The sequence below is a fragment of the Brienomyrus brachyistius genome, chromosome 4, assembly GCF_023856365.1.
Source record: "Brienomyrus brachyistius isolate T26 chromosome 4, BBRACH_0.4, whole genome shotgun sequence".
NCBI lineage: Eukaryota > Metazoa > Chordata > Actinopteri > Osteoglossiformes > Mormyridae > Brienomyrus > Brienomyrus brachyistius.
The window spans coordinates 6,826,829-6,853,523 of record NC_064536.1 but is presented as its reverse complement, the minus strand read 5'-3'; the positions used below and the strand labels follow the sequence as shown (position 1 = coordinate 6,853,523).

At 51.0% G+C, this 26,695-nt stretch overlaps 3 protein-coding genes across 8 annotated transcripts in view; all 3 read left to right on the top strand.

The window, feature by feature from the left end:
• Positions 1–15,300, top strand: part of LOC125740641 (rho GTPase-activating protein 39-like) — a 41,659-nt gene extending 26,359 nt beyond the window's left edge. The window contains exons 3-10 of the mRNA XM_049012081.1: positions 1,440–2,655; positions 3,944–4,108; positions 4,503–4,902; positions 7,118–7,191; positions 9,936–10,135; positions 10,490–10,581; positions 11,034–11,203; positions 12,294–15,300. Of these exons, the coding sequence (XP_048868038.1) occupies positions 1,440–2,655; positions 3,944–4,108; positions 4,503–4,902; positions 7,118–7,191; positions 9,936–10,135; positions 10,490–10,581; positions 11,034–11,203; positions 12,294–12,488 (2,512 nt within the window). The 3' untranslated portion in view covers positions 12,489–15,300. The remainder of the gene's footprint in view (positions 1–1,439; positions 2,656–3,943; positions 4,109–4,502; positions 4,903–7,117; positions 7,192–9,935; positions 10,136–10,489; positions 10,582–11,033; positions 11,204–12,293) is intronic.
• A 727-nt stretch (positions 15,301–16,027) lies between these two features.
• On the top strand, positions 16,028–26,311 carry LOC125740646 (elongation factor 1-delta-like). Of its 4 annotated transcripts, XM_049012098.1 has the most exons (9): positions 16,028–16,183; positions 19,754–19,871; positions 21,346–21,417; positions 23,631–23,696; positions 24,412–24,496; positions 24,595–24,695; positions 25,357–25,554; positions 25,702–25,896; positions 26,168–26,311. In XM_049012098.1, exons 2-9 carry the CDS (start codon positions 19,758–19,760, stop codon positions 26,204–26,206), a joined length of 870 nt encoding a protein of 289 aa, XP_048868055.1. In that variant the 5' UTR covers positions 16,028–16,183; positions 19,754–19,757; the 3' UTR covers positions 26,207–26,311. The 4 variants fall into 4 exon arrangements, with proteins under 4 accessions (XP_048868055.1, XP_048868057.1, XP_048868056.1 ...); XM_049012100.1 differs by lacking the exon at positions 21,346–21,417; XM_049012099.1 differs by lacking the exon at positions 23,631–23,696.
• On the top strand, positions 16,193–19,742 carry LOC125740644 (uncharacterized). 3 transcript variants are annotated; one of them, XM_049012094.1, is made up of 3 exons: positions 16,193–16,365; positions 17,309–17,361; positions 18,152–19,742. In XM_049012094.1, exon 3 carries the CDS (start codon positions 18,187–18,189, stop codon positions 19,333–19,335), a length of 1,149 nt encoding a protein of 382 aa, XP_048868051.1. In that variant the 5' UTR covers positions 16,193–16,365; positions 17,309–17,361; positions 18,152–18,186; the 3' UTR covers positions 19,336–19,742. The 3 variants fall into 3 exon arrangements, with proteins under 3 accessions (XP_048868051.1, XP_048868050.1, XP_048868053.1); XM_049012096.1 differs by lacking the exon at positions 16,193–16,365 and adding an exon at positions 17,062–17,075; XM_049012093.1 differs by lacking the exon at positions 16,193–16,365 and having other exon boundaries at positions 16,372–17,361.
• Positions 26,312–26,695: the final 384 nt, after the last annotated feature.

The following is a 26,695-nucleotide window of genomic DNA, read 5'->3' as shown; positions in this document are numbered from 1 at the left end:
TTTACTGGGGGGGGGGGGTGTAGACATCCTGATTTAATTTCCCAGCATGCCTCGCTTCCAGGAACACTGTCCCCCTGGGGGTGGGTATACTCGGCATGGGGGCGCCCACTGCTGAACGGGCCGGACAACGATCAGGCACTCCCAAACAAGACAAAAGCACCCCCCCCCAGCCTCATATTCAGTCGCCTTGGCAACTATAGCCAGTCATCTATATGTACAGGGGTATATATAGGGGCAGTGCCACAGGGGCAGCGACCTCAGCTCAAAGGTGATTGGCTGCCAGTGTCCCCTACTCTGTCATTCACCATTTAAAAACATATCATTGGCTAATGATAAGATAGGCCCCTCTGTATGAATTATGACCTATACAGGTAGAATCATCCCTATACATATGCCTCTTTGCCACCCCCCGGCTCTAAATTCTGCATTTCAGTATGCAGGGCTGTGACATTTATTGACTACTTTATATAATCTAATTAAGCCCTGATCCTTCATGCTCAGATTTCAGGCTAGCCGTTAAGCACGTGGTTCGGGCCGTTGCCATGGAAGTCATCTATAAACCTATTATACGGCGGTTATTCTTTACAGATAATGAATTTGTGTTCGGTGGCAAGATAGTTTGGATCTTAGCCGTTATATCGATATTTGAAATACATCACAGCAAGGGGGCAGGGCTCAGTGGCCGGGCTGAGACGTTAGGGACAGGCTGTTCGATTTCTCTGGTGGTATAACATCTTCAGGCATGAATGCTTCCCGAACACAGTTGCGTAACGTAAACTCGAAATTAAGTAGCTCGGGCTAGCTGGCCGATGACGCAACCATGAAAGCCGTTTATGCACAAGTGTTGCGGGGCTCGCTCAAGAGGGTCCGTGTGGCTTTTCCGAAGCTGCGGGCGGTGCTCTCGTCTCGTTATCACCCGTAATGACATCCTCAGCTGAGGGGCCACTGGAGCTTTGCAGCTGGCCTCCATGAAAGAGCACACATCGGCAGACGCTTTGAAGCCCCGGCCGCAGGCAGCGGCCCAGATGGCGAGGGATGGGTCGCTCACTCGCATCCTGCATGCGGAGGCTAACGTGAGGACAGGCCCGCATTAATGATGGACTTTATTCACTCTCTGAGGATCGCCTGGATGTTCTAGTGATTGACATAACACTTATGCCCCACCCCCTCGTACCCGATTGGCTGTTGAATGTGTAGGTACATCGTAGACGGGCTCACGGTGGAACCCTTTCTGATTCTCATGAAACCGATTCTTGTTGCGACTCTAAACTCACTTCTTTAGGACTGCGGGCTCAAATCCTGCTCCACCTCCCTTCTTTGTGAATCACAGTCCTCCAAGTTCCCAGAATTCCTTTCAGTTTCACTGTTGTCTTCATATCTGGTCATTGCTGGTATTGGAGCTGTTTGTGCCTGATATGACACACTTGCGCCTCCTACAGGACGTCGCCTTACTGCTGGAACACTGGGACGAAGGACCGTATGCTTATCAAGGTGAAGGACCACGAGCCCAGCTTTCTGACACACCAAGGCAACGGCGTTACCCTCTGCGAGGGTTCAGGGCCACCCTCCCGTGCCCGCCATGCCTCGGGGAACATGGCCCCTGACCCCGACAACTCACCCGCCATTCACTCCCCCTTTCTGAAACGCCCGGAGCTGGCCGGCTCGCCGCTGATGGGTAGCGATGGCGGGACCTATCGCCGGCCGTCCGCTGATTCGCAGCCGCCCTCCCCCCGTTATGGCTATGAACCCCCGCTTTACGAGGAACCGCCATCTGAGTACCACCCCCCCATCTACGAGGAGCCGCCGTCGGACGCAGCGTGCCAACAGACCGGCGAGCATCCCGTGTCCTCTCCTGGCCGGGGAAAGCCCTCCTCCCTGTTCCACTCACCCAAGCAGAGCCCTTCGCCCTATCAGCAGCTGGTTCTGACCCGGCAGCACGGTCCAGACAAACCCCAGAACCTAGAGTACAGCCCGGCCGGCAGGGAGTACGTCAAGCAGCTTGTCTATGTGGAGCAGTCAGGATCCAGCCCGCGGTTCCGCACGGCAGACAGGCTGCTCAGGTACCAGCCTGGTGGGTCTGTTGGCGCCCCCTATGGGGGATCCTGCACCCTGCAACATGCCCAGTCTTTGGTGCGTGACCCACGGGCCGTAGCCGAAAAAGCCGGGCAGCGCTTCGTCTACGAGGACCCCGCCGGCTCTCCTGACAGCCCGGCATCACCTGGCAATGGCGCGGGCGGCAATGGCGGCGGAAACCGCAAGCGCAAGACACGCAACCCGTCGCAGGAGGCAGCGCCCAGCGGTGGTGGTGACACAGAGGCGATGCTGGCACAGGCGCGCCTGGCCTGGGAGGCGCAGCAGGTGCAGCAGATGCGGCAGCGCGGCAGCTGGGATGCCGGCCGGACCCCAGGCACACCCCTAAGCACCACGCCGCAAAGTGCCAAAGACGGCTACGAGAGCGATGGGGCGGCACCGACACCCCTGCCTGGGCCCGTGGTGCGGGCCTTCAGCGAGGACGAGGCGCTGGCACAACACGACGGGCATCCCTGGAAACGCAGCGCCTTCGAGAGGCTGGGCTTTCCCCAGGCGCTGCTGGAGAAGAGCCTGTCTGTGCAGACGAACCTGGCCTCCCCCGAGCCCTTCCTGCACCCCTCACAGGTGGGGAGGGACTTGCAGGGGGAAGGGACACACAACTCACAGGGGGAGGGACACGCCCACATACATCTCGCAGACATAGGGACACACCCACACATATCTCACAGGAGATGGGACATACCCACATACAGAAAACTCACAGGGGGAGGGACGCACTCACACATATCTCACAGGAGATGGGACATACCCACATACAGAAACCTCACAGGGGGAGGGACGCACTCACACATCTTACAGGAGATGGGACACGCCCACATACAGAAACCTCACGGGGTAGGGACACACCCACACATATCTCACAGGAGATGGGACATACCCACATACAGAAACCTCACAGGGGGAGGGACGCACTCACACATCTTACAGGAGATGGGACACGCCCACATACAGAAACCTCACGGGGGAGTGACACACCCACACATATCTCACAGGAGATGGGACATACCCACACACAGAAACCTCACAGGGGGAGGGACGCACTCACATATCTCACAGGAGATGGGACATACCCACATACAGAAACCTCACGGGGGAGGGGCGCACTCACACATATCTCACAGGAGATGGGACATACCCACATACAGAAACCTCACGGGGGAGGGGCGCACTCACACATATCTCACAGGAGATGGGACATACCCACATACAGAAACCTCACGGGGGAGGGGCGCACTCACAGATATCTCACAGGAGATGGGACATACCCACACACAGAAACCTCACGGGAGAGGGAAGCACTCACACATATCTCACAGGAGATGGGACATACCCACATACAGAAACCTCACGGGGGAGGGACACACCCACACATATCTCACAGGAGATGGGATATACCCACACACAAACCTCACAGGGGGAGGGACACACCCACACATATCTCACAGGAGATGGGACATACCCACATACAGAAACCTCACGGGGGAGGGAAGCACTCACACATATCTCACAGGAGATGGGACATACCCACACACAGAAACCTCACGGGGGAGGGACGCACTCACACATATCTCACAGTGGGGGGGAACATATACGAGAAGGAACAGACCCACACACACCTCACGTCTCCTCCCTTTACTTCTGTTTTCCTATCCTGTGTTTCTGTATCTTCTCTCTTCCTTCTTTTGTTGTCCTTCATCTCCTTTCATCTTTCCCCTCAGCATTTGCTCACTCTGTGCTCCCTGCGGATTTATTTGTGTACAGCGTAATATGGTTTTGTTGGTTCATAAGGCATTACTTCATTAGCTAAAGAATCCCCTGCTCTCACTGTCTCACCCAACGCCACACCCACCAGTCGGAGGACCTCGGGGCGTGTGCCCAGTTCGAAGCCAGCCGAAACGCCCGCAACCTGAATCCCAGTGCCAGCTGCGGGGTCTTCCCGGAATTCAGCCTGCGCAAGCCGTCCTCCGAGACCGACATCGAGAACTGGGCGTCCAAGCACTTCAATAAGCACACGCAGGTACGCACATGTACACGTATGCGCACACACACACTCACGCGGGCACACCAGAGAGCTGGGAGACTGGAGGGTTCTCGGCATCCACCTGGTGTGAGCCTTCTTCTAAGAATGGCGTGTAGAAGATGCACTCCAAGAGCTACGCTCACACCAGGCTCAGTCACAAGCTGAAATCACGCCTCCGTAACATGATCCCACATACGCCAACACACACGGGGCTCCTCAGTATGTCCATGCTGAATATTTAGAGAATATTAAGAAGATCCTGGGCTGGGATTTAGGTCATCCTGAACAACCACATGTCCCACATCTCCAGAGAGTCTGGCCTGACCTGGCCCTTAGGCACAACTTTGCCCTGGTTCTCCATGTGTCATGGGATGGTCACCTTTACCCGCAGGGACTGTTCCGGCGTAAGGTCTCCATCGCCAACATGCTGGCATGGAGCAGCGAGCCCATCAAGAAGCCCATGATTGTCACGTCGGACCGCTCCGTGAAGAAGGAGGCCGTGGAGATCTTCAAGCTCATCCAGATGTACATGGGTGACCGGCGCACCAAGCTGGAACCGCTGACTGTGGGGCTGGAGATCGTGGTGCGTGGCTGGAGCTGCCAGGGCCTCCGTGATGAGCTCTACATCCAGCTGTGCCGACAGACCACGGAGAACTTCCGCTACGACAGTCTGGAGCGTGGCTGGGAGCTCATGGCCATCTGCCTGGCCTTCTTCCCCCCAACACCCAAGTTCCACTCCTACCTAGAAGGATACATCTACCGGCACATGGACCCGCTCAACGACACCAAGGGTGGGTGTGTCAGGGTGGTGGAGGGAGGGGCTCTGGACATAGAGGGGTTGGCATATTGCTGCAGGTTCATTAGGGTGTGGGGATGCAGGTGATGGACGGGGCTTTGTGGATAGGGATCGGCACATGACGAAATGGGAGGGGCTGCAGGTTCATTGGGGGTGGGAACATTTATGATGGACATGATGAATGACGATGTGCCTGATGTCAGGTCCGTGCTAGTTCACATGAGCAGGACGCACAAGCAGCCATTGCGTTCTGTAATCCAGTCACCTTTCTGCGACAGACAGTTATAAATGAAACATGTAGCGTACTGTGCATTTCATCTACTGATGTGTAATTCCTAGGGCCACCAGGGTGAGGTGCTCTGCCTCACTGTTTATTCCCAACTGCACTCCGCTCCAGACAGGAACCCCGTTGATGCAAAGCACACCTTCTAATTGCATTTTCTAGGTTATATCTTGCTTTGCAATCACTCTATGTCCATGATGCTTATCTGTTACCCCCCCCCCCCCCCAAACTGATTTGTCCGCCTTAGCTGGTCAGTTCTCTGTGGAGCACCCCACAAAGGATTATGGGAAGTCTTTCATCCCTTTCGTGTTGCTTTGCCCACCCCGTTTTGAGTGTAAATACGTGTAAATTTCCCACGAGGGGAGAGAAAACCAGATTTGTCTCTTAACAAATATTTACGCTGCAAATCAAACACTGTAGCACTGGGCTGTTCAGACAGTTGTGTGTGGTGATTCTCCCGAAATTGTCCGCTTGTGTTTCTTCACTCTCCGTGTGGGCAGCGTGACTGGATTCCCTAAACGATTTATGGCACATCACTCAAACCTTGGTGTCCGTCTCAGTAGATTCTCAGGGAGTAGATTCACCAGAAACGTCCCCATAAACACAACTATGTCTGATATGTGTGCTGGTTATTCATACGTGCAAGAGCGTTTCTTCGCTGATGCAGAACTGCAGTACAGATCTGGCTGTGAGAGCTTTAAGGATTTTGAGCCACAGCGCCACCCATGGTCAGCAGGAGGAACTACTGCTTAATTATACCAGTTTGCTCTGTGTGGAGTGAAGGATAATGATTCTCCTTTAGTTTAAGTATGAATATGACCGGATGTATATTTATTTTAAAAAATTTTAACCGTAAAATTCTTTGGCGTATGTGTACCATTAAAAAAAATATCAAAAAATAAATATAATTAAAATGTGCAAAACCCATGGCAAGCATCGCTATGTTTACTGGTAATATTAAATAAAAGGATGCTGGCGAAATGGGGGCAAAACCGCTGGACATGGAGTTTTGGAAGGATACCACGCCCCCTCTCATGACAAGTGGTGACCACGCCCCCTCTCATGACAAGTGGTGACCACGCCCCCTCGTGAGACAGGCGGTGACCACGCCCCCTCGTGAGACAGGCTGTGACCACACCCCCTCGTGAGACAGGCTGTGACCACACCCTGATTCTGAGACAGGCGGTGACCACACCCCCCCGCCAGAGACAGGCGGTGACCACACCCTCATTCTGAGACAGGTGGTGACCACACCCCCCCGCCAGAGACAGGCTGTGACCACACCCTCACTCTGAGACAGGCTGTGACCACACCCCCCACCAGAGACAGTCTGTGACCACACCCCCCACCAGAGACAGGCTGTGACCACACCCCCCCACCAGAGACAGGCTGTAACCACACCCCCCACCAGAGACAGGCTGTGACCACACCCTCACTCTGAGACAGGTGGTGACCACACCCCCCACCAGAGACAGGCTGTAACCACACCCCCCACCAGAGACAGTCTGTGACCACACCCTCACTCTGAGACAGGCTGTAACCATACCCCCACCAGAGACAGGCTGAGACCACACCCCCCGTCTGAGACAGGCTGTGACCATGCCCCCTCCATGTGTCAGACACCGATCCAGTTGTTTTTCTTCCAGGATGAAGGTTGACGGCGTCGCTGTCCTGGAGATGCATCTAGCAGATCATTAGAGTGTCTTTAAGCCCTTGTGCTCATGTGATCGCACTAATCCATATTCCTCCTCAGGGAGGTGGTGCGCTTTCGATGTTCAACTCCACTGGTCTCATGGGGCTATCTGGCTCTCCCCGTGACAGGCTGACTAATGTGCCTGTGGTTCTGTGTACTCTCAGCAGGCCTGCCGGGCCCAGACGGTCCCGCGCTGACCCTCCCTCCCTCCCTCTCTCTTTCCTCCTGTTGTAGGAGTGGCCATAAGCAGCTATGCTAAGTACTGTCACCGGAAGCTGCAGAAGGCGGGCCTGACCGGAGCCAAAAAGGTAACAGTACCACTCACTGAGCCCATCACCATCCGCCAGGTAGACAGCCCTCCGGAGGAAGGTTGCATTATGGAACTTCCTGCGGAGACCTCTCTGAGACTTGACCCCACAACCTTCTGGCTGTGGGCCCAGCTCCATTAAATCACATTAAAAGCTTCCTCAGAATTTAGTATTGCAGGTTCTCTTAAAGTACTTAAGTGCTTTTAAAGCATTCCCCGGACTGAGTGTACTTAGTGTGCCCTGATGATGGTTCTAGTCCCCCAGGGTGTTTGAGGCCCAGCCTGTCACTCGACTCAGGGTGAGGCCGTTTGTCTCCCGTCTAATTACTTAGCCATCGATGGCTCCCTGTGTCTAATTGCTAGAAAATGGGGTTGTGGGAGCCCGTTCCGATTAGACTCAGAGCTCGCCGAAGGATTCTCTCGCAGTCTGTAATTAACCAGCCCATTCTGTAACGAGGGTTTTAATGAAATATTACCTGCATACCTGATCTGAAAACAATACCGTCTTGCAGGTAGTCGATAAATTAACGGCACGTCCGTTGACGTTGGCGTCGAACACCCCCACCCTCGCCGCCGCATTTCTTCCGTGAACGTGAAGCGGTTTCCTTGCAGCAGCTGGCTAATTACCGTAATAAATTTCATCTCGACGTAATGTGAAAATGTAGCGACGGTTACGTATCGCCCGCGGCTGTGAGAGCCTCCTAAGTCTGCCCTTCACCCCTCTGCAGCCTTCATCTCACGCCGCTGCCGACGTTAAATATTTCATTCACGCAGTTTTGTATTCAGAGCGTTTCATTCAGAGCAACCTCCCCCTACCCCCGGTACTGTGGGTAGCTCTCTGCATCACGAACTGCCAGAGCGACATACGTGTGCCGTTTTCTAATGTCCCATTTACCGCGCTGCTCAGAGAAAGCCCACGCCTGCATGTGTGAGTGTGTACCGGTACAAGGGAAAGCCGAGGGGCGATAAGCGCTTAAGGGTTCTGAGCCGTGAAGGTTGGATTGGGTTGTTTGGCTGCTGGTTTTGCTTTTCCCGGTCTAGCAGGCCATGCGGACACCATGTATGAAATTATACCATGTTTAAAACAGGAAAATGAGAAATCCGGGTGGTGTGCAGCGTATGTGTTTGGCCTGTGAGTTTGTGGAGTAAATACAATAACGGACACATAATTACGCGGAAGGTTGCGTTAAATGACCGTTAAATGACCGTCGAGTTAAATGATGGGAGATGTTGCGCAGCAGATTAGTCAAGATGTCCGACACAGCCAGACACTCCTGGAGGTAGCAGCTGGACCAAAATGGAGCATGGAGGAGAGTTTAGCTCTTTTTTTTTTCTCCCCCCCCTCCACATCTTGGCTTATTGGAGTTTCCATCACAGTAAGGCATTCTGGGTAGCTGTGGGGCGAGACGAGGAGTTATGATATGTAGGTCACCTCAGGATGTGCTGAGCAGAGCAGGTTTGTAGGTGTGGAGGTGATGGAGGGCGACACATTCAGCAAGGTGAGTTTCCATACCTGCCTCACATTGTCGCACGGTAACGCATGGGATTCTGGGTAAGCGTTCTCTGGATGACACGCACGTGCTCACAAATTAGGTTCCTCACTGTCTCCCTGAGACCTGTTCCACACAGACATGCACCGTTTTAAAACAGAGTGAGAATTAGGTGGCCAGGGGTCAGGGGGGGGAAGGTTTGATTTATGGGGTCGTGTTGGGACTGGATGCACCGTGAGTGTGAGTTACTTGGCGCCAGGCTTTTCCCTTGGCGTCAGTGACCACTTTTTGATTGTGATTGATTATAGTGAGCAGGCTATTTGTCTGCGTCGCGGGAAGGCCTATCACATCGCATCACTACCATGAGAACGGGTGGCAGGAAGCCGTGTGGGGGGGGGTGATCTTAGCCGAGCCAGTGTAGGTCAGGTTTCTGTTTCTGTTTGAGGTTACGTGTTTAACAATCCACACGTAGGTTTGTTTTCCTCGCCTTGTCCTCCTCATGTCTTCCCACTCTTCAGCTCACTCTGGCTCTCCTCTGTTCTAATTTTAATTTTTCCCGGCAGGCGGTGGTTTAGTCCCGCCTCAGACTCCAAGCTGCCAGTCAGAGTGCAGCTTCCGGCTGATGCCTCTCTCTGATAGGGCATGATTTGTTTTCTCTGCCACACCGCAACTCTGTTTACAGCACGTCAGTGTGTGTGTGTGTGTGTGTGTGTGTGTGTGTGTGTGTGTGTGTGTGTGTGCTTTCATGTGTGTAACAGCCTGCGTAAAGACCCCTGTGTCTCTTTCAGTCTGCCTTTGCCCGCATGCATGTGTGTGTGGTCATACATGGGGCAGACGGCCAGCAGCCCGCCGCAGTGCCAGTCTGTGCTCCCGCCAACGGGCCTGTCCCAGCAAGACTGGCACCCACTGCACCTTGGCAGTGTAACGAGGGCAGTTTGTCTCCTTTTGCTAACTGGAGATGACCTCTGAGATGGGATGCTACACTACTACTGTGCACTTTTCTGCGCAGTGTTTTACCTCACTGTGCAGTGCCCTTACTTCACTGTGCAGTTGTCATACTTCCCTGTACAGTTCTCATACTTCACCTTGCAGTCCTCACACTTCAGTATGTGATGCTATTACTTCATTACGCAGTGCTCACACTTCATTGTGCAGTGCTCCTACTTCATTGTGCACCGCTCCTACTTTACTGTGCAGTGCTTCCACATCTCTTTTAATGCAGTGTCTGTCCCCCTCGCCCCCATGCGCATTGCAGGGCCTACAGAAGCCCAGCTTGGAGGAGATCATTTATGCCCGCGTCGCCATCTTCAGCCCCTCCATGTTCGGCAGCACGCTGGCGGAGGTCATGGCTCTACAGAGGGAGCTCTACCCCGACCGGCAGCTGCCCTGGGTGCAGACACGCCTCTCTGAGGAGGTTCTGGTGCTCAACGGGGACCAAACCGAGGGCATCTTCAGGTGACTGTCTGGGCTGGTTTGGGCTGGTTTCTGCTAGGGATGTCAAGGGTAGAAGCCATCCTGGTGGGGCAGGCATTAGGGAAAGGGCAGGGAGAAGAAAGAAAGAAAGAAAGAAAGAAAGAAAGAGAGAGAGAGAGAGAGAGAGAGAGAGAGAGAGAGAGAGAGAGAGAGAGAGAGAGAGAGAGAGAGAAAGAAAGAAAGAAAGGATGGAGAATAAAGGACTGAGTAAGACTGTAAAGAATGAGGGAAAATGAAGAGTGAAGATGGGCAGAAACAGAGGCAGGGGAAGGGGGATCAGCATGTGTTCATCAACGGCTAACTGAGGCTGTTTGGCCGTCCCGTGTTGCGTCACAGAGTTCCTGGAGACATAGATGAGGTCAACGCTCTGAAACTTCAGGTGGACCAGTGGAGGGTCCCCACAGGACTCGAGGACCCCCATGTTCCAGGTATTGCCGCCCATCCCTGCTTTCTATCATATGGGCCATTGAGGGCCCAGGGTTCAACGGGCTCAGTGTTGTGGGCCGGAGTTTTTGAGGATCTGGCCAATAGGCTCCCAACTAGAGCTTAACAGAATCAGCATCTGTTATAAAAATCAATTCATAAGGTCACCATCTGCACAGCTCACATTTTCTACAACCTCAGGACAGAAGCAGGCTCACCGTTCCATCATTTTGGTTTTCCACCTATTCCTCACCATCTTCTCGACATCTTCTTCCTACGTAAGCTGGGTTTGTTTGAGGAGAGTCCGCTGGCTGCCATCCCGTTTCTGACCAAGGTGGAGCCCCACGCATGCTCAGGCGTGCAGCTGGGGTATTCTGTCCTGATCAGATCAGCTAATACCGTGTGCCGGTTCCCTACACTAAGATGGTGTCAGTTACACGTCTACCCTCCCATTCAGCCTCCCTGCTGAAACTGTGGTACCGTGAGCTGGAGGAGCCCCTGATCCCCCACGAGTTCTACGACGAGTGCATCTCAAACTACGACGATGCAGAGGCTGCTGTCAACCTGGTGTTGAACCTGCCCCACATCAACAAGATGGTGCTGTGCTACCTGATCCGCTTCCTGCAGGTCCGCTCCACTTCTTATCTGTCTCCCTCTCTGCCTGCCTTTGAATTTCATCTCGCACTACCTTATTTACCTTCTGTTACACTTCTGGTTGTCAATTCCATATTGTGTTACCTTATTTACTTCCTATTCCCCTTCCTGTCTAGTAAATCCACATTGCGTTACTGTATTTACTTCCTGTTCCCCTTCCTGTCAAGTAAATCCATTTTGCTGTACCTTATTTACTTCCGGCTCCAATTCCTGTCCAGTAACTCCATATTGCGTTACTGTATTTACTTCCTGTTCCCCTTCCTGTCAAGTAAATCCATTTTGCTGTACCTTATTTACTTCCGGCTCCACTTCCTGTCCAGTAACTCCATATTGCATTACTGTATTTACTTCCTGTTCCCCTTCCTGTCAAGTAAATCCATTTTGCTGTACCTTATTTACTTCCTGTTCCCCTACCTGTCCAGTAACTCCACATTGTGTTACCGTATTTACTTCCTGTTCCCCTACCTGTCCAGTAACTCCACATTGTGTTACTGTATTTACTTCCTGTTCCCCTTCCTGTCCAGTAACTCCACATTGTGTTACCGTATTTACTTCCTGTTCCCCTTCCTGTCCAGTAACTCCACATTGTGTTACCGTATTTACTTCCTGTTCCCCTACCTGTCCAGTAACTCCACATTGTGTTACCGTATTTACTTCCTGTTCCCCTTCCTATCCAGTAACTCCACATTGTGTTACCGTATTTACTTCCTGTTCCCCTTCCTCTCCAGTAACTCCACATTGTGTTACCGTATTTACTTCCTGTTCCCCTTCCTCTCCAGTAACTCCACATTGTGTTACCGTATTTACTTCCTGTTCCCCTTCCTCTCCAGTAACTCCACATTGTGTTACCGTATTTACCTCCTGTTCCCCTTCCTGTCTATCAGTACCTAGTCAAACTGATCCCTCAGCTGCTTCTGTATGCGTTTTTTTCCCCGATTTTTTCTGCGTGGCCCTTTTCTGTCTCTTCTTCATCCAGTCTTCCTTTGTAAAGCACACGCATCCCTCCTCTTCCTCTGTTACTTCCGCTGACCCTGTCACTGCCCCCTCCCCTCGCTCTGCCCAGGTGTTCGCACAGCCCGCCAATGTTTCCATCACCAAGATGGACATCAGCAACCTGGCCATGGTCATGGCTCCCAACTGCCTGCGGTGCCAGTCGGACGACCCGCGGGTCATCTTTGAGAACACGCGCAAGGAGATGTCCTTCATCCGCGTGCTGATCCAAAGGCTGGACACTAGCTTCATGGATGGGGTGCTATAGTCACCAGTGGACCCTAGGGGGCGCCCTACACCTGCCCTCCAGAGAGCTGTCCTGTAGGGTCAAGGCGCCGCAGGGTAACACCAGGCAAACACACACATTCACACAGACGCACGCATACCTCGCATGTACACATGTCCACACACATCGTCACGTACAAAACACACATGAAGGGACACACAGAAGTGGAAAACGCACCAAGAACACACAAACTCACAGTATGGCCGAAACATAACCCAGGTAACAGTTTTTCAACTTTACAGACATTGCAGACACAAACACACACACGGACAAAACATATTCATTCATACATCTCACACATCATACATTTAAGCCAGGTTTTGTCCAATTATTCCTTCATAATATACATAATTTACATAAATTGGCTAGAGTTTATCTTACCCAGACTCAAACTGAGAGGAAGTCTCAGATTTTCATTTGCTAAACTGACGTAGAAAATTGTAGTGAGGAACACAGGGATGTATTAAACACTCATTCTTCATTTTTAATAACAAGGGAGTGCTCTGTGTCGCTAGTCCGGAAGTCACCTGCAATAATGCATGCCAGCCAACACAAACACACCTGCACTAAACATACTTCATCAGCGGCAGACACGTACAGACGGATGTTTACACTGTTAAGGATACATGGCCACTGATAGGAATGTGCGTGAATGGAATACACACATATGGCAGCACGCTCATAAAGACATACACAATGGGGAGTCAGAAAGAGTGCTGTATTTCATTGGGGAAACGTACAGGCACATTTCTAGATGCCTCGGAACGGGGGCCTTCCTTCCAAAACACTGGACTTCCTTGCTGCCCAGCAGGGTAGCCAGGACTGTATTCCTAGAAATTGCCAAACGAAGACAAAGTCTGTCCAGCTCACCTTCTACTGCGCGACCCTGCAGTCACGTGGGTAACCAGACCATCACTGACCACTCGCATACCTTGTTTGTTCTCTTAATGCTCTTTGCCTACTACTTCTCCTTGAATCAGGATGTCTGGTTTTTTTGCAGTCTGCCACCTAGATTTCTTTTCCTTCCCCATCCTCCTCACGTCAGCGAGCCTACATTGTCTCACTACTACATTCCGTCCATCTCCATTCGAAGTAGCCGAAACTGCCACGCCCTCAGAGGTCTTCAGCCGCTGGGTTTTGTAACATTCCCGTGGTTTCGCCGCAGTCGCCGTAAAACCCAGGGAAAATATCCAGCAAGGACACTGTGCCAATCACCGCAACACAATCACAAGCATCCGATGTAACCTCCCAGCCTGATTGGCCGAGTGGTTGCCCTGGGTTACCGGACCACGGAAGCTTCAGATGTACAGTAGTATTGAAAAGGAGGTGTGGACCAGCCTGACGTGGCTGCTCTCCTCTCCAGCTCAGCCTGCTAGTGATTCTCCATCCACAGGACTGTATCCTTACCCCACTGCCTGCCATCTCCGGCACAGTCAGGAATAAACCACACTGACTCTGTCTCCCTCATGAGGAAGACCCTGTAACCGCCAGTGGAACACTCTGTGAACCCCCCCCCCCCCACACACACAGCCATGTGAAATCAGTCCAGGTGACACACTGATTGCTTGTTATCTGTTACGCTAACAGAATTTATGTCTTTAACCTGTTTTATTTAATTTATTTGTATTTATTTAAATTGGATTTTTAAATGTTTTTTTTTTTAATGTGTAAGGAGTGACAGTATGTGAGAATGAGGATTCTTATACATTAACAGCTCTTTGCGAGAGCGGAGGGTGAACTTATGTTGCGTATCGTGATTCTGAACATCTTCAGGGCATGAGCCCAGAGATTATAGTGAAGGTCGGGGTACCGTCAGAGGCGTGGGGCCTTCGAGGGCAGGTCTCCGGTTACTGCTGGCAAGTGGCTGACCCCCAAGCCGGAGGGAAATGTTTGATCCGTTCTGAGGCTCTTTCAAGGGTCGTGCCTTCAACTATCAGCCATGAAGGTGGACTGTCCCCATACAGGCGTCCTGGCAGGGTTGTAAACTCTCATACGGAGATCATCTGCAGCCTGCTCAGAATATTTGGTGACAGCCAATCAGATGAACATGATAGTACATCATTAAAGAATGGGATTGCAGTTAGTTATGCGACAACTTTGGTGCATTTGGGTGAGAAAATGGGCATGAAGGCGGCTCCCGTTACCCAGAGCTCTCCTCTGGGATGGAGAGAGAGCCCAATGTCAGGAGGTTACTGTCTTGCTGCTGTCCATGTCCAACGTGGCAATCCTCTGAGATTAAGTCAGATTGAATCAGATTCTGAGTAATCACATCACTGACCATTGGTTGATTTGAGTCAGGCGTGAGCCAATCAGGATTGAGTAAGCTGAATGGTCATTAGAGAGAGAGCATTATCAAATTTGACAGTGCTGTTATATGAGCGTCTGTTCATATGTATGCAGACTAATATAATTCTAACCTGCATTGGCTGGATTTAGCGTCCTGCATTGCTCCAATGAGGGATGCTTGGCAAAGTGGTAAATGTAGTTCTTTTACTACAGGTGAACTATGAACTGGATAAAAAAAAGGATTAAAACGCTGTTGCTGTTAATTAATTTTACATTTTGAATGTTTTTCAGATGTATGTTTCATATTTTTTATTGTTATTACTGTTCTTTTAAAACTGTTACACCGTTGCTGCTGATATTCTGCAGAGGGTTTCATTTTCATACTGGCTAAATATCAGTCAAACTAATAGTCATGGTACTGCCCGCATCATTTCAAGTGTCACACGCTCTTAGAGATAATAACTTGGGTGAGGAAACAGGACATTGTTTAATAAACTATAGAAATGCATTGCTTTGTCTGTGGTGCTTAATATATTGGATGCTCCGATGTGAACGGTGGGGTATATTATCCCGATAATGACCCCTAGTGTACAATTTTATATCGCATCGTACCTACCACATAAAATTTCATAGCCATTTAATAGACTGCATTCTTACCACATAATAATCATGTCACATGATATATGTAGTATGTCCTCTCATGAAACGTGTTTGTGCACCTTCTAAGGAATATTTAACGCGTGTATTTTATAACATCACAGAACATTAACAATATTGCACCCGCACAATTAATTTGGACACGTTCAGTTTATGGTACAGGTACGTAAAAAGAGTAGGAAAACTGATTATAGAGAAGAAGCCGTTAAAAATTAATTGCATAATGAGATTAAGTGTATGAAGTAACTGGCAGGTGTTCCTCTCACATTTATTTCGCATTCATAATCAAATTTAAATTTACACTGACCTTAATACACATAGAAATACTACACCGGTTTGGAGGTGGCAGAGCTGAGCTATTCAGCACCCGGATTATAAGGCCAAGAAGCTCCGCCCCCTGTCAAGTTCACATGATCATCTCCCGACGTCATACTCAGAATGTTCCATTTTTGATAAGTGGAAGGTAATGTAGCGATAAAAATATCCCAAAAATCTAGCCATCCCGTAGTATACGTACCATCTAATAGGTGTCTAAATACCCTCCGATCTGTCAGCCACATTAAAAAGGCCGCCAATCGGCCGCGTTTCTGAGGGATTTCCGCGGCCGCCCCCCCTGCTTAGCAGTGGATATACTGACGCGGTTCTCTACTCCCTGCCCTTTTCCGCTCTTGTCGTCGCGAGACAGTCGCACGCGGATCGTCCTGCTCACCTAAATAAAGCGATAAAATTTCACAGTGAGTAAATGAGCGCTGGTCCTCGTGTCACTCCGGTTTCTGGCGCCCCGCACTCGGCTGTTTTCAGACGTGTCCGCCAATGCAGCCGTGACCCTCTGATGCTAACGGGGCGGCGGCGGTGTTGGGGCTCCCCGTGTCAGGAAGGGGCCAGGTGTAGGCGAGCGCTGGGTCGGAGGATAGCGGTAGGGAGCTGAGGGTCGTACGGCTGTCTGGATAATGCTAATAATCACTGTCCGGGTATGGGAGGCTGCTGTTAAAATGTCCGCCCGCTTTACTCTATCGAAGCGGTACCCCCGCCACCCTAAAGGTGAGCCGGTGACTGGCTGAGGCTGCATTGGAGTGCGGTGCACGGCTTAAAGGCCGATTTCTGGCCGAGGTTTATTCTGGTGGTCGGGATTTGCTGTCTTTGTGGTATTTTGTTTATATATAAAGAGGATATTGTGTTGCATATAAAATCTGTATATATCAATATAAAATGTGTGTGTATATATGTTTGTGATTGTTTTGTGTGTGTGTGTGTGTGTGTGTGAGAGAGATATGTATGCGCATTTGTTACATAATAGCATGAAATTTTTACTTAATATGTGACTTTTTTACCATTTTAAATATTGAAAATGTTACTTTCTGTTATATGGTATGAAATTAACCAGTGGCCTGTACCACGAAGCGGGGTTAATGGCTTATCGGGGTAACTTTTCGGATTTAAGGTACCACAGTGTAAATGTACTTCATATTCGTTCGCTTACATTTCGCCCAGACTACCTTAAATCCGACAATTTACCCCGATAAGCCAGTAACCCCGCTTTGTAGTACCGGCCGCTGATGTGTTAATCACCCAGCCGTTATAATGACTGGTTTCTCTGTTTTCTTAATGCTGCAAAGGACTTGCAAAGTGAGTATTTGTCCGAATTTACTTCTCTATCGAATACCTCCAAAAGTGCTTGAATGTTAGACACAAGGAAACAAAAAATCCTTAAGGATACTTTGTAAATGCGCGATAAAAATGAGTCTCCTCGGCCCGAGTTCCGCCGGTTTTAATGGGCTCCTGCTTTGAGTGCATGGTGTTCAAGCTCGGAGTCACCCCCACCTAACTGTGCCAATCCACCCATGCTTCGCGGATGAAAGGAGCCCATCAAGCGTTTCTGTTACTTGATCCCACTGCCGGTCACCTCCAGCCGGTGAGTAGCGGCAAGTGTTCCGCTGCATGCCGTGCGGTGGACGTTGTGTGTGTCGGCAGTCACAGCCCACTCTGTCACCCCCACTGGTTCCTCTCCTTCACATAGTTTTTCTTTAAATGCACGTATTTAGTTTGGTTTGATTCTGCGTCCGTCAGCAGCTCGGCTGATGTTCATCTGTGACTTGATTTTTCGCTTGCCCTTAATGTTCCGTTAATACTGATCGTGCACTTTTCAGCAGCCAAACGCTTATGGCTGACACGTCCCCGATATACTTGTGCACAGAGACCTCAAGGTTTTCCCTTTACGGCCGGTGATTGGGCTAAAAACATTTTAGTTTGCGGGTACAACTGAGTGTTTTTCAACAGCGACTTTAGAGAATGAGGTCACAATGAATTTCATTTCACATCGATTTTGTAGTTTTGTTTTGGCCTGTGTTTGTTTCCATTCTCGGCTGCATGCCTCTGTTTTCAGTGGGGCAGTGATCCAAGACCTTGATTTTAAAGGCTTAGTGATTTGTGTGGTTTGAATTAAGCTCAGATCATCCATCACATTTAAGTGGTACTGTGTCTCTGAACGCAGAGTCACGTAGGCAGGGTAGCAGGTATAGTTTAAGGGGGTTGGGTGTAGGTGGATTCATAAGCCTCCTACGTTAAAATACTTTGCACTGGGAAGTGTCGAAGGTCTCGGGATCAGCCCCATTTTGTTTTGCATCCAGTATAAAATTAAGTCTTTAGCCTGCCCCTGTTACCTGTTCCTCTCTTCGTTCCCTGTGCTGCATTTTGGATTCAAGAAGTGAAAATCCTCCCCCCCCCCTCAAATCAAGAAATGGATCAGGCCAAGCTGGATCAGGCTCACGTGGACAGCACCACCTGTGCACCTGCAGAGGGGTGGCCTGGCGTGGTCCCCCGAGAGGGAAACGGCACTTCGTCCTCACCGGAGAGCAGCAGCGTGAACGGTGATGTGCGGCGCGTGGGGAAGCGGCAGCGGCGCCGCAAACGCTCCTCTCGCTCGGAGACCAAGGCTGCTGGCGCGGAAGGGCGTCTTGGCGGGCGAGGGGACGGGCAACATGTCTCCCCCAGCGAAAGCCGGTCCCCCGGGCCCAGCGCAATGCTGCTCGGGCTCCAGGCGGATACAGTGTGGTTCGGCCGCAGCGCCTATGAGCAGGCCGAGAGTTCCTACCAGCGGTGGCTGGTCAGCCAGGCTTCCGCCCCGGATGGGTCCCCTCCACTGGCACCGTCGTGCCGGGAGACCTCGCGCAGTCCTCCAGCTGTTGCCCCAGCCGTGTCCGAGCAGTCTGCTGACTGTCACCATGCTGACCAGGTGGCCTGCCACCACATGGTGCAGGCAGTGTGGGTGAACAAGCCATCCTTCGACTCAGCTGAGCGCAGTTACATGGAGCAGGCCCTCCCCCGTGCTGCTCCAGGGTCCCTCCCCCTCCCCCCCGGACGCAGCCTTTCCTCTCAGCCTACCCCAGACGAGGGCTATCTCACCCAGGCCCCCACCCCAGCTACCCCTTCCCCTATGGTCCAGCAAGAGTCTGTGAACGGGCTGCCCCGTTTTCCCGCCGAGCTGGTCGGGGGCGTGTGGGTGGAGAAGCCTCGCTACGACCAAGCAGAGTCCGCCTATTACCAGCGGCTGTATGGCCAGCCTGCTGTGGTGGCCCAGGGTGGGGGCAAGCCCGCAGGAGCCAAGGACTCTGGCAGGCCAGCCAAGGTGACAAAAGACCAAAATGGGCTAGGACGCGAGGAAGACGGCACCCCCCGGAGGGACAAGTATGGCCCGTCTTCACAAGGAGGACGGTCGGCTTGCATCATAGGCCTATTAGTTTTTTTTTTTAATATTTGTGTGCATACTTTTGTGTGTGTGTGTTTGTGTGTGTCCTGCAGCATGTGTTACTTTAAACAAAACCGTCTAAATGTTCCATATGAGGCAGCTCTCAGGCTATGTCATGGTTTTATTCATCCAGTTTCGTAGTCTTTTTTGAAGCGTTTGTACTTAAGGCTTTTTTGACTCGGTTTCTTGTTGCTGCGGGGCTGTTTGGTTTAGAGGTCAGGCCTCTATTTGCAGACCGGGAGACATTTCACCCGGTAGCTGCATTGTTTTCGGAGCAGATGACGGGCCCCTCTTCCGGACCCTCGCCCCTGGCGTGGTCTAGCTAACAGTTTGTGTCTATGATGTAGCTCCCAGTGTCCTTGCGGAGGCTTTGGAATCCCGCCCGATTTCTTGAGGCTAGACAGGGAGCCTGACCCACATCCTGCCAGGGCTTGTAGCTGTTAGGCTGCTCGCTGACCGACAGCTTGTCTGCCCCATCCCCACCCCGTCTGGTGGCCTGTAACCAATGAGAGTGCTTCGCTACCCTCATGTGACTCCTCTCCTTCCTGTCTCCCCTCAGCACAATGACCGCCGTGCAGTACCTGTCCCAGGAGAAGATCTGGTTCGAGAAGACCCAGTATGACGAGGCCGAGCGGCGTTTCTATGAGGGGGTCAACGGCCCGGCACTTCAGGCACAGGTAACCCCCTCGCGTGGCCCATTCCCAGTACGATGTGGCTGTCTGCCCTAACAGGTATTCAGGGTGGGGACTGTAGGACCCAGGGACCTCCTGTGTCTGCTGTCCGACTGCCTGACTTTCCTGCTCTGGAAATGTAACAGCCTGTCTTTACAGCTCATTAATCCTCCTTTATTAGTGAGCTGATTTTTCTACTCACCACTGAATTGAATTGATTTTTTTTTTTTTTTGGTGACTGTGGGCCCCGTGTTTTAAAACAGAATATAAGGGTAACCGGTCTTGGTTTTCCTTTTTCTTTATGGCTGAACAGATTGGATTTTAAGCATTGTAGTAACCTGCGTAACCTCTGCAAAGAAATCACTGCATCTTTCTGGTCAGGAGGTTACTCAGCATGTAGTTAAACACAGAAATGTTTTGTATTCTCCTTATTAAGGAGTTGGGGGGGAGAGTTGCGTATCCTACACTTCCCCTCGTCAAGAAGATGGTCGCTGCGTGTCTGCTTCCCGGGTGCCCCCGGCGTCTGTAGGTCGCCGGGGTTCTTGTTCCGTCAGGAAGGGTTACAGGCTGCGAACTGTGGGTCCGTCACGGCCGGTCACGTCCCCGCTTTGGGGAGACTGGTGGGGCTGCGTTTTGCGTCAGTCTCGATGAAAGCACTTCTCATGTTTCGGGTTATTTTTAGTCTGTCTGAGCAGCCCGGTGGTGGAGACGAAGTGTTTGGAGCGGGGTGGGACGGAGTGGACGTTAGAGGCGCATGCAGCCCTTGAGCGATCGACACGCTGACAGACCAAACGCCGGGCCACACCTCGCCGTGCCTTAGGGTTTACTGTGGCTGCCAGCCTGAGCCGGGCTCTGACGTTCAGTGTTACACGACCCGCCATTTTTAAGCATTTTAAGTGTTTTTCCCAAGAGTGTATAAGGTATCCTGTCATTTCCCTCCCCCGAGATTTGGCTTGAGACAGATGCTAATGTACGTGTTGGAGATGTGCATAAATTATTTTTTTGTTTATGCTGTTATTTGATATGCAGCTGAATCAACTTGGAGCTCGATGGACCCCCCCCCCCACCCCCTGACTCAAATTAAATACGATATCCGATTACCCAGGGTGGTTTTTTTTATTTTTTTATTCTGTCTTCTCTTCTGGGACATGCTGGTTGTTTTTAGGAATATCTGAACGGCACTCATTTAACCTAAAAGTCTTTAAACACCCTTCACCTGAATCTGGAGGAGGACGCATGGGTTTCGCTGAATAAAGGAAGTTTCGGTTGCCATTTTTAATGTTTTAAATTTCCCAGGAGGGAAGCCGTGCCTTGTTCTGCCTGTTACTCCCCCCCCCCCCCCCCCCCTCCGTCAGCGTGCAGCGCCTCAGCCTTTGGGTCGGGGGCGGCTGCGCTTAGCCCCCATTCCAGCTTTTTCCTTACGCCCCGCTTGTGGCGCCGGTGTTGACCTGCCTGTCTCTGCCCCCCTGTGCCCCTACAGGATACTGGAGCTAACACCATCCTACAGGACATTGCCCGGGCGCGTGAGAATATCCAGAAATCCCTCGCCGGAGTGAGTACTGTACTCTCCAGTACCCCCCCCCCCCACCGCCTGCCCCAGCAGGCTCCTGGTGGGGGTGTCTTTATCTAGCAGTGCCCTCCTCCCTTCCATCCTCGCCTTTTCGTTCATCCGGAGGGAGGGCTGGTGGTTTCGTGTGTGCTCCACATCCGGATCATTCCCTGCTCCCTGTTCACCTTCTCTTGTCCCATAATTCTGTAGCCTGGGCTTTCTTATCCGAGATGAATAATCCAAGAATCAATCGAGGTTCGCCTTTCCCGCTTTTCCCAACCAAATCGAGCTTTTTGTGTTCATACAAATCATTTTGGTGCTCTGATTTCATTTGGCGCTCATTTTAGAACGATTTCCTTGCGTTTATCGATTTCAGTTCCCCCCCCCCCCCCCCCCCCGAGCCTTTTTGCTTCTTGGCTGAATTTAAAGGCTGTGTTTTTGTTGACTTTCATGCCCTTTGTTTGAGCTGCGTTCTGTTGCCCCTTCACCCTCTCCAGCCCTGTTCCAGTACATCACTGGTATCCTGATCTTACTCATTCTGAGCTTCCTAACGGGCCCCCATGTCTTTGAGGCCACATCAGAATGGCGGGTCATCCCCCCGCCCACTCTGACCCGTCGCAGAGACACCTTGGCTGTCCGGGACACTTGGGGATTCGTCAGGATGCCGAAGTCGGTTACAAAATTATGGGACGCCTCCCCCCCCCCTCTTCCACGTCCTTCACACCAATGGCCCTCACTGTTAACACTCACTGTGTCGATACCTTCTGACTGCATGCGTACACGTTCTAACGCCTCGCCCACCCATCTGCAGCAGCCAATCACGTGTTATTGCCTGTTACTCCCCACCCATGAGATTCCTCGGCCTATCACACGTTCTCTCTGGTGATGCACGCGAAGCTTGTAGGACCTGCTTTCTAAAGGAAGTGAGGCTCGTTGGTCTCTGCTTGACTCGGTTTTGTTTGGGACATGAGAGAAGATGAAGTGTGGAGAGAAGTGTGTGACCCTGCTTGATGGACCCCTTTCTGCACTTTGCATTCCCTTGTTCTTCAGAGGATCACCAGGTCACGATGCCCACATTCTCAGTCATCCATCGCTGTTTCACTTTCCTGAACTTTTAACCTCAAGGCTCTCACCTTGAATCAGATGCTCACACCTGGGTGCTGTGTAGCCCCGTCAGTTAAGGAATTGTACCCACGTCTGGAAGGTTGTGAGTTTGTATCCCATGACTGGTCGAGAAATCATTTTCTTGGGGCCTTGCAAGACCTTAGCCCCAACTGCTCCAGGCGTGCTGGGTGCTGGCTGTCCTTGCTTTTCAGGTACCACGCTTTTACTCGCTTGTCACTGAAGGATCTGTTTAATAAAAAAAAAGGGTCAACTCCAGCATTTCCATTCATTGCTATCGTGATTAGTTACTCTAAGGTCCTAAAAGGCCAATAGAACGAAACTGCAGCTCTAAGCAAAACCCGCTGAAATCAACATGTGGATCCGAGCATCTTTATCCCTTGAAGAAAGCTTGAATAAATTCCTGTTCGTGCACCAACGCGTTTAAAAAAAAAATGACCTTCGCACAAGGTATTGCATGCAAATGTAGTTTAAATACTTGGAAACACATCGACCTTGATTGTTTGCGAAGGGCTTCTGCCTAACATGACAGCTGTACATATTATTTAGACGGTACTGCTGGGAGTCGCGCGTTGTCCCTGTGTCTCGTCCTGGTGGTGAAGCTTCTTTCGTGGTGTTACTGTGCTTCATTTTTGGAGAACTCTGTACGGTCTGCCAGGTCGCTTCGCAGGACACTGACTGGGTGCCCGTGATGCGCGGTGATGCGATTCCTGTCAGGGCCGTCGACTAGTGATCCTGTAACCGGAGAACTGCGTGGTTTTGTTGCTTTAAACCGCGGTGGTTATTTTGGTGCTGCTGTGCTGTGGTTGGTGTTGGGATGCTGAAAGATACCATCCTCCCGCTGTTTCTGTGGACAATGATCTCCCCCCGCCCCTCTCCCACTGTGTGCGCGTCTTTGTTTTGCATGACCCTGCATGCTGAATCCGCATGCCATCGCATGGCATCATGTCATCCCATCCTGAGTGGTCTGCATTATGATTATCTCCCATTTTTGGTCATGTTACTCCACATCTTCCTCTCTCTTCTCCGCACTGTTTTGGCTTCACGCGACTTCCTTTCTCTCATCTTCCCCACCTGCCCTTTGCAAACGCCAGCTGAAGACTACACTGCATTCTGGGAAAGGCTCATCCTGCCCCCCTAAGCATCGCCAAGCACAGCCTGTAAGTTACCCCCCCCAGAACCCCGCCCTCTTCATTCCCTCAGACCTGGTCTCTGTGCAGCCTAAAGCTCACTCCTTCCTGCCTGCTTGCTTTACCCACAATCCCTTTGTTTTGTGCTTTTAGTCTTATGACCCTAGTCATACAAGAGACTTGCTCATTGGTCTGTGCTTGCAGGTGGCTGATTCTCTCTCCAGTTGATGTCCATCAGCTTAGCCTTTGACTAAGTTGAGGTTTGACTCGACTACAAGCCCAGCTGGCTTTTGGTAGCCGTTGCCTGTGCGGCTGGGCTTAGGAAACTTCTTCTCAAGCAGCCATGTCTGCCACGCAGGGTGCTAAGAATTAGCCCAATCCCCTTGCAGATTTTGTCTGTTCAGATAGCTTGCCATAGTGATGGCCAACTTCTGTGTTTTCCATAATAGCCAGGAGAACAGGAATATCTTGATATGCTAATATAGCCCAATTCTTGCCAGGTACATTTAGAAGGTATTCTGATATTAAGGTGTAATTCCTTGGACTTAAAGGAGTTTGTTGCAGCCTTAGTTGAAGTGAGAGATGATCTTGTGGCCTCCTGACCTGGAGTTAATAGGCTGGTTTTTGTTTTGAAGAATAACAACTATATGTCTGTTCCACTGGTTGGTGTTTTTAAAGGATCCAGTCCAGCCAGGTTATTCCAGACCTCTGTCCCCTGACCTTTGACCTTTGAACCTGTCTCCAGAGCACAGCACCTGGTACCGGGGACCATGGAGAACTCGTCACACGCATGAAGGACTTGGAACTGGAGAACCAGAGTCTGCACAAAGGTGTGTGTTTGGGTGGGCTGAAAGGATGATATTTTTTGGGCTGTCCTGGGGTGTGTTGTGCATGTGGTCGTCCTCATCTTCTCCTGATTTCCTCCCAGTGGTGAAGGACTTGCGCTCAGCTCTTTCCAAGCTGGAGGCCAGGGTGGCTGTCCTGGAGAAGGTTCCTGCTTCTGCAGCTACAGTGGCTCCTTGTGCTAAGGTGTGACCCTTCTCTCCTTGGTACCTGTTAAAGTAGCACCTGGTTTATACCTGCTAGGTTCCAGTCGGTACTTTGCAGGATGTTTTTCTAAAGGTTATACCAGAGGTTTTGTTTTTATTTATTTTATTTTTTTTGTGAAGATCCTTAGAGTTGTAAACTTGGCAGTAAGGAGACTACTTTCAATTTTTACCATCAGCTTTTTAGTAATCTTTCATAATTACACACTTTTATAAGTAATGTAGGTTTTGCCCTAAATATAGCCCTATCTGCTTGCATGGAGTCAACTCGATTACACCACCTACCAGGTATAGTTAGTTAATGTCTGTTCTGTTAATTCAGTAAGGCAACAGGGATCAGTGTCAGTCCTGTTAAATTAAACCCTTTGATCCCTCAATCAATATGACATCTGATGCTGACGGGCCTGGTACATGCAAGGCCAGGTCCATTGAGAAGCGAACATATGGGCTCTTTGATCAAACTGTTTTTAAGCTGATGGTCAGGTAAGAAATGAGGTTTCGGTTGACTTCAGATTATTAGAGTGGGAAGGTTTCACTTTACTGCTTTTGATCGGTCTAAGTAAATGATTGACAGGTCAGTAAACTCACCCGCACCTTCTGCTCACAGACATGTGTCCATCCCTATTCCTTGCCCTGAACCTCAGGCTGCCCCTGTCCAGCAGCCCAAAGAACGGGCCCCAGTGGAAGAGGACGACGACGACCTCGACCTGTTTGGCAGTGACGAGGAGGAAGACGCGGAGGCAGAGCGCATCCGTGAGCAGCGAGTCAAGGAGTACACTGAGCGGAAGGCCAAGAAGCCCGCCATCATCGCCAAATCCTCCATCTTGCTGGACGTTAAGCCCGTGAGTAATACGCCCCCCCACCTCCCACCAGGTATCTTTGCACCAGACCTTTTTATTACATTAAACCCCTTTAGCGGATGCATTTGTTTTTGAGACTTTTGAATTGTATGTGAATTGAGGCGGCATCCCGGCTCTGTCGCCCCCTAGTGGGACGACGAGACCGACATGGCCAAGCTGGAGGAGTGCGTGCGCTCGGTGCAGGCCGACGGCCTCGTGTGGGGGACCTCCAAGCTGGTGCCAGTGGGCTACGGCATCAAGAAGCTGCAGATCCAGTGTGTGGTGGAGGACGACAAGGTCGGCACCGACATGCTGGAGGAGGAGATCACCAAATTCGAGGACTACGTGAGTGCAGCACGCCGCCTTTCACCGCCAGCAGGACGGCAGATGTCTGGGCTTCCTGAACCTTTTAGATTTGGTCATTAGCAGACATCTCTGCAGTCCCTTCTAAAGGTGACCCTCCAAGCCAGACCCATTACCTTGTCTTTGGTGCTGCAGAGGTATCTAAACACCCTGACTTCAGAAATGACCTTGGTTATCTGTAGTCGTTAGTCCTGCCGAATGGTGTTGTCATGACAACCAGGCTCATCGATGACCTGACGTTTCCTGCTTTCAGGTCCAGAGCGTGGATGTTGCTGCTTTCAACAAGATCTAACCCAATCCCCCCCCTGTCCCCACCTGCCCCCACCCACCCGACCATCACTGTATCTACTGCTGTGAGTCACGGTTACCAATAAATCAGCCTCAAATCAGCGGCAAATTCTTGCAGTTTTTCCTCATTATTTCATACCCCTCCCAACACCCAGTCGGGTCCATATATGTCACTTTTGGTGAGATCAGTGACTTGCCTTTGTGTCGCCTCTATTGGAGGCATTTAGACTGAAGGTAACTAACCTCTGTCCCACCTCATTAAAAATGCAGCCATACACGGATCACACCCATCCGTATGTCATGGAAAATCATGTTCTTGGCCATATTGTGTTCACATCAAATATTCACGGTGTCATGAATTCACAATGAGCACTTAAACTTGTGACCATTGTCCAGCTTTTAAAAGCTTTATTTTGAAGCTTTCAGTATCTTTGTGGGCATCTCCTCTTTGGTCGTGACCAATCTTTAACTGTTTGTGTAAAATCTGACAGCT

What these genes read in the sequence shown, in the direction of transcription:
- LOC125740644 (XM_049012094.1), top strand. Translation starts at nt 18,187, where the DNA reads ATGGATCAGGCCAAGCTGGATCAGGCTCACGTGGACAGCACCACCTGT.
- LOC125740646 (XM_049012098.1), top strand. Translation starts at nt 19,758, where the DNA reads ATGACCGCCGTGCAGTACCTGTCCCAGGAGAAGATCTGGTTCGAGAAG. An exon ending in GAACCAGAGTCTGCACAAAG is followed by an intron (nt 24,497 to 24,594) that starts GTGTGTGTTTGG and finishes ATTTCCTCCCAG; the next exon opens with TGGTGAAGGACTTGCGCTCA. An exon ending in TCACCAAATTCGAGGACTAC is followed by an intron (nt 25,897 to 26,167) that starts GTGAGTGCAGCA and finishes TCCTGCTTTCAG; the next exon opens with GTCCAGAGCGTGGATGTTGC.